Here is a 7,185-nt window from a genome sequence, read left to right as displayed (position 1 = left end):
AGAATTTACTCTTTAGTATACAGCAGCTGATAAGTACTGGAAGGGTTAAGATTTTTAAATATAATTAATTTACAAATCTGTTTAACTTTCTGGCACCAGTTGATTTAAAAAAACAAAATGTTTTCCAGTCGAGTACCCCTTTAAAGCTCTAGCCTGATGGATCCCATTCTAAGTCAATGAGTTCTAAGGTCTCAGATGCTAATGTAAACAAAGCCTCATTCACACAAGGACATTTCACACTTACACACAAAAAGGCTAGTAAAAAACAAACAAACAAATAAATGCCACCCATTATCATTGAAATGACAGAACAACAGAAAACTGTGTAAATTTAAATAGTTTATTATGTCATTTATCAAAAATATTAATTTAGAATTTCATTATTAGATTAAAGCCATAAAAATATAAAACAGTTATCATTAAATACTTTCTCTATTCAATATGAATAATGTTTTACATAAAAGTTTTCTTCCTTTACAATGAAATATTACATATCCATCAACCGGCTAAGAAGATTCAGTGCAAATATTTATCCTTCCTTTACAAAAGGAAAGTAAATGGGAGCTTCTTTCTTAAAAGTCCTAGCTCAGTCCTGAAACTGCAATCGTTTGATATGTTAATATCTCACAAACTGCTGCTCCTCATGGTGGACAATAGGGGGCATAAATGGCTGTTGAGGCAGGTACATCACTTGAACTGAGGATTGGCTGAAACTATCATAAGCAGCAGGTGGGCTGGGGTAGTTGTAGGCCATGGGGTCCACCAGGGGGTTCTGAACATGGTTGTATTGGTAGGATGTCATGGGCTGAGTTGAATAGCCGTACATATTGTAGAACTGAGCTGGATGAAATTGCATTTGTCTTCCCTCCTGTATTTCCCGCTTGTGTTTCATCCTTCTGTTCTGGAACCAAGTTTTAATCTGGAAGAAATAAAAGAAAACAAGGTTACTATCATATTCTACCATAAACCTTTTGAAGTTTTCCAAAGCAAGAGAAGAAAGGGAGCTTTGCCAAAATGTAACCATACTATAGGTGGTATAGAAGCTTGGATCATAACTGAGACGCCGAGGACTTTTTCACACATAATACAAATAAAACATATAAGACAACTAGAAGTGTTCGTACCTGGACTTCAGAAAGATGGAGCTTGGCAGCAAGTTTCCGTCTCTCGGAGGCCCCCAAGTATCTGTGTTTTTGGAAGGTGTTCTCCAAGGTGGTTATCTGCTCAGTGGTAAAGGCTGTTCTCAGTCTTCGGCCTACTTTACCCTCTTCATCGGATATGTCACTAGACTCCTCGGCTCCGCCACTTACTGGGGTTGTGGAGCAAGACCGACTGGTTTCACTGTCATAGCCAGATTCAGTGCTAGAGATGCAGCCTATTGTAATAAAGAAATGAAATAGAATGAATTCATTTAACTCATTAACAGAAGAAAAAGCACAAAAGATCGATTCAACTAGAAAGACAATAGAGAGAACTTATAATCGGTGGCTAGACTATTACTTTACTAACAGACTATGTCTACATGAGATATAACAAAATATACTAAAGCTTATACTACACATATATAGTAACAGGTAAAAAGTACTAGTAGTTTATAGTATGTGTTCATGAACTTACCAGAATGGACAAAGTCCTCATGGAAGCTTGTTTCTTCTCCTTGATGTTCGTATGACTTTTGGCCGGATGAAGGAAGATCTGGTGAGATGTTGGAATCCGGGCTGGTGCTGACAAAATTCTCTGATGTATTGTACTGTCCACAGTATACTGGGCTACAGGATGCTTCCATATGGCTCTGAGATACTCTTTGGTTATCCAGTGTGCAAGATGGAACCTCATAACCATTGGAAGGAGTAGGCTGCTCACTGGCCCATAGGTAGGATGATGCATGGTTATTCCCTGGATATGCCAATCTCTGGGTTCCTGGATATGGAGCCACATGGGCAATTCTCGAAACTGATCGCATTACCGGATTCCAGGTATCGAATGTAGTTTGCTGATCCCTTAAGTTGGAGTTCCTGTTGTCCTCTTTGCAGCTGCTTTGAGAAAGCCATTCCACTGAAGCAAAAGACTTGGCCATCTCCTCTGTGGGTCCTTGTGCTCTGCAAGCTGAGATCTTCAAATGACTGCAGAGCGGAACAGGCTCAGCCCTTTTATACCCCACCCTAGAGAAAGGCACTACTTTGTGTAAACAGACATCAAAGCGGAGATCAGTACCACATAATTGTCATCAATTACCTGAAAGAAAAGAGATTGTGTCCCTGTATTCACACATAGTGCACCACACTGGGACCTGGCTCCGCTATGTCTGGCTTCAGTTGGCTCTCCCAGTAGTCCCCCATTTACATTAAATGTTACATCCTTCCCTGCATGCTATTTGACCTGCCTATATTCCTCACATAAGGTGAGGTAAGCATTTATCTCCATTGCCCATAACCCATCTATAATAACATCCAATGTATAGGAAAAAAAAAATTAAAATAAAATAAAACATTACAATAAAATAAAAATAAAAATTAGAACAAAATAAAAATAAAAACTTTGAATAAAATAAAAATAGCAAATAAAAAATTACAGTAAAATAAAAAAAAATACAAAACATCAAAATCTGTTAATCTGTTTAGTCTTTTATGACACAAAACTAGCTTATGCAATATCCAAATATTAATAATTACCATATCATCTCTTTACTTTTAACTAAAAAATTGCTTTTACATTTAGAATGGCACAACTTAGCATTACGGCTTTTATTGAATCTTTTTTATATTTATATAAATATTCACTATTTTACATTAATTATTTTAGTGAAGGTAGGATTCAACAATATTATGAATGAAAAAAGAAGAATTAAACATGATGAAGTAATATTTTATTAGACTGCATCATATAAAAGTATAGTAGCAAACATAGAGTTAAAAAAAATTGCGTAGCAATTTTTATTTACAAATAATCGATGATAAATATTATCGTTACATACTTTGATACATATGTAAACATCTATATATATATATATATATATATAGCAATAAGGAACTAATGTAGTGTTTTCCAACCAGGTTGCCTCCAGCTGTTGCAAAACTACAACTTCCAGCATGCTGGCTTTGGGACAAACTTGCTACTTTTTTCTTTTTTTATTGCACTTTTTGTAAATCAGTAACAACTGCATAGAGAAAACCCAAAAGTGTGTACCTAAGTAATTTTAGAAAAAAAGTTAATAGTTGTAAAAAGTCACAAAAATTTTGCACAAAAACACCACTTGTGTCAATTTATGTGACAAACAGAGCAAAAAGACGACTAAAAAGCTTCATAAATCTCCCCTAAATTGTTTAAAAATGGGTAAATAACATTTCTAGTGTATTGGAGCTTTAGGAAACAGACTGCAAGATGGTGCCGAGCAGAAATACTGTTACTCCATAGAGATTGCTGATATGAATACATTAATGCCATTATCTGAATGAGATATTCAAGAATGCAAATCTGGATTGGGTCGTCTCCGGCCAGCTGTCAGACTCCTAACCTTCCTATTAGGTATCGCTGTGGTGGCTGGATTGTGTGGCAATTCACACTCACATAGCAAATCACACTTGAACTATTGGTCCCACTATCTATTAAAGATCAGTTTCCCAAATTTAAGGAGACATTAGAGAAAATCACAACCACTTTAGAGGAGACTCTTTGAAATGTATTTTCAGTGATCTTTATCTGCAGCCACTGCCCGACTGGGCTTAGACACACCATCAAAAACCATCATTAAACTGTCAATAGATGGTCAGTCAGATGGCTCACCAATACTGTCTGAGGGATCTGCCCGTCCTCTCAACCCTACAGAACACAGACAGAACTGCAGAGGTTTGATCCTTTCCTTTCTGTAAAAATGGAGGGGCCATATAATGACTTATCTTGTTGAGTGACATCAAGTGTTTATGATTCCCAAAAAAGGTCAGATTGCTTTTCTATATGGTCCGCACTACAAATTGGGTGAAAAAAAAATCGAGCAGTATATGGTGATTTTGAAGCTTACTGTCATTCGTAAAAATGTTTGACATCATCCAGACATATCCAATGTTTAGACCACAATGGGTCTCATTCCTGAGACCTGTTGCGATTATGAGTTATAACCAAGTGAAGTGTGCTACAGCGTGACTCCCTGTCCGCCTTGTCCGACTCATTTACTCCATTATACTCCATGGTGAATGAGTCGGGTTTGACTGGCATCTGGGGAGTGAAGCACACTGCTGCAGACTTCATTGGTATTTAATGCATCATCAGGACTATACTCGATACAATGTTATTGTTTGACATCAAAGTAATGCACTGGCTGCAGCAATGTTCCTCTGCGGCCTGTGATACGCTGAGAGCAGCATGACTCACCGACCCGCAGGAAGCGGAAGAAGACAAGGACCAGAGAATGGGACACCGATATCGGAGCAACGGGGGAACAAAGGCAGGTGAGTTATAGTTTGTTTTGTTTCATTTTGCAGCCCGGGCATGGAGGGTTAATTAAAAAAAAAGCACCATAGTACTTGTTTAATCTCTCTTTTCTGCTATGGAGAAGATCTCCAAAGACCATGTGGAAACCTCTTCGAAACAACAACCTGAGATATGACTTGCTTGGTTCACCAAAAATACAAACAAATTACATTTATTATACAGTACTTTAAGAGTCCAGTCCATTAAGCTTCAACTAATGATACAGAAATGTTGCATGAAGGTAGAAAGAAATCGTCGGCCACTCACCAGCTCTTTTATTTTCATCTTTATTAGACGTACAGAGGAAGCACTGAGCGGGTGCAAAACAACGGCTGCTGTCACCTTCTTGTACCCCCCGTTGTGTCCCTCCCTGACATGTACTGTCTATTTATGTGAGTATGTACATCTAATAAAGAAGAAAATAGAAGAGCTGGTGAGTGGCCGACGATTTCTTTCTATCTTCATGCAACATTCCTTGTACCTTGAGTTGTGTCAGAGCACCACCTAACTTCCCATCTAGAGCTTCCAGTTATCCCCTGATATACCGTTGTGATAATACAGATAGAGCAGTGCCGACCATCTTTACTGGTTCACATCATTAATGATACAGAAAGTAGATGATTTTATTACATAAAGATGTGATGAGCTGACAAAAGAGAAGATCGCTGGAACGTTTACACCGGTCAATGAGCAGGAATAACATTTTTAGGAAGTTTGTTCATGTGATCATCGGCAATTGTGAAAAGGCTTAGGCTAGGTTCACACTATGGAATTTCTGCTTACAATTCCGCTTTGAAATTGCAGGCAGAAATTCTGCTTACTAAAATGTACAGCATAGTGAATGGGTTTTTGTTCACAAATTCACAATTCTGAATTTGTGAATCGGAATTTGTGAATAGAAAATCCGCTTGAAAATTTTCGCCTGAAGAATGGCGTTGATCATTCTTTAGGTGGAAATACCCGCGGAACACATTGCAATCTATTGGAGACTGCAGAGTCTGCACGGTCCTAGCACTGACTGATTCAGTCGGCGCTGACTGTACTCGGAATCTCAGGGTGGAAATTTTCTGCCCTGAGATTTCATTGTGTGAACCTAGCCTTAAAGTGTGCAGTATAGTATTGGTCCCTACAACAGTGTCTGTGTGGGCACCATGGAAAGGACACTGCCGTTATTTATAAACTGATAACATGTCAGAGATTCTTAAGGATCCAATAAAGAAACCAATACTCCTTCTGGCCCAACAGAACACCCTGGGATGGACTAAATGTCATAACTATATCACTATGTATCCAACACGTTTACCAATAAATATTTAAGGCTCCAGAAGAAAATCCCTTTGGATGTTTGTCTTTTCTTCTACTTTCTGCTTTGTAGAATTTAGGGATTTTTTGACCAACTCCTTGTTGGCCAGGTTTACCGATGCAAGGCTCAACATTTAGTTGCATCCTAAGGCCACTTTACATGGCGGAATTTCTGAGTGGAATTCTGCTAAAAAAGACATGACTTATTTAGTGGAGTTCCACTCAGAGTCCGATTAATATTAATATGACTCTGAATATGAGCGAAATCTGTGTTTTGAAAACCCAGAAATTCTGCCCCTTAGCTCCTTTCATCCGGCATGTTGCCATCATAAAGTATAAGTAATCCACAGTTTATACTTGGTAGAACAAGGTCACCTTATGGCACCAACCTGAACTACTGGTTCTATAATCTATTTTGGATCAGCTTCCCCATACTGAATAGATATGAAGGCATCACAGACACTTCATCGGAGACTCTTTGAAGTTTATTCATAGTGACTCCAATCTGTGGTCTCCAGACCATTGTGTTTGGGTCTCATAGAAACACAGAATGTATCGGCAGATAAGAACCATTCAGCCCATCTAGTCTGCCAAATATTCTGAATACTACTGATAGTCCCTGGGCCTTTCTTATGTATAGGATAGCATTATGCCTATCCCTATCTTATATAAAGTGTATAGCCTTATACCTATCTCTATCTTATATGAAGGAAGACTTATAGCTATCCCTATCTTATATGAAGGATAGCCTTATACCTATCTCTATCTTATATGAAGGATAGCCTCATACCTATCTCTATCTTATATGAAGTATAGCCTTATGCCTATCCCTATCTTATATGAAGGATAGCCTTATGCCTATCCCTATCTTATATGAAGTATAGCCTTATACCTGTCCCTATCTTATAGGAAGGATAGCCTTATACCTATCTCTATCTTATATGAAGTATAGCCTTATACCTATCTCTATCTTATATGAAGTATAGCCTTAAACCTATCCCTATCTTATATGAAGTATAGCCTTATACCTATCCCTATCTTATATGAAGGATAGCCTTATGCCTGTCCCTATCTTATATGAAGTATAGCCTTATGCCTGTCCCTATCTTATAGGAAGGATAGCCTTATACCTATCTCCATCTTATATGAAGTATAGCCTTATACCTATCCCAATCTTATATGAAGTATAGCCTTATGCCTATCTCTATCTTATATGAAGTATAGCCTTATACCTATCTCTATCTTATATGAAGGATAGCCTTATACCTATTTCTATCTTATATGAAGTATAGCTTTATACCTATCCCTATCTTATATGAAGACTTATACCTATCTCTATCTTATATGAAGGATAACCTTATGCCTATCCCTATCTTATATGAAGGATAGCCTTATGCCTATCCCTATCTTATATGA

At 37.7% G+C, this 7,185-nt stretch overlaps 1 protein-coding gene across 1 annotated transcript; it reads right to left on the bottom strand.

Annotated features, from left to right (window-relative positions):
• Positions 1–468: 468 nt before the first annotated feature.
• On the bottom strand, positions 469–2,077 carry LOC130283130 (homeobox protein vent1-like). The gene is made up of 3 exons (XM_056532320.1): positions 1,618–2,077; positions 1,125–1,375; positions 469–919 (listed from the first exon to the last, which is right to left on the bottom strand). Exons 1-3 carry the CDS (start codon positions 2,075–2,077, stop codon positions 617–619), a joined length of 1,014 nt encoding a protein of 337 aa, XP_056388295.1. The 3' UTR covers positions 469–616.
• Between the last annotated feature and the right edge of the window lie 5,108 nt (positions 2,078–7,185).

The sequence above is a fragment of the Hyla sarda genome, chromosome 7 (genome assembly GCF_029499605.1).
Source record: "Hyla sarda isolate aHylSar1 chromosome 7, aHylSar1.hap1, whole genome shotgun sequence".
NCBI classification, from domain to species: domain Eukaryota; kingdom Metazoa; phylum Chordata; class Amphibia; order Anura; family Hylidae; genus Hyla; species Hyla sarda.
The sequence above is the reverse complement of the archived record's forward strand: the minus strand, read 5'-3'. Positions and strand labels throughout refer to the sequence as shown.

Coding starts and splice junctions, on each gene's coding strand:
- LOC130283130 (XM_056532320.1), bottom strand. CDS start 2,077: ATGGCCAAGTCTTTTGCTTCAGTGGAATGGCTTTCTCAAAGCAGCTGC. Junction 1,376..1,617: donor TGAGGACTTTGTCCATTCTG/GTAAGTTCATGA, acceptor TTATTACAATAG/GCTGCATCTCTAGCACTGAA. Junction 920..1,124: donor TCCATCTTTCTGAAGTCCAG/GTACGAACACTT, acceptor TATTTCTTCCAG/ATTAAAACTTGGTTCCAGAA.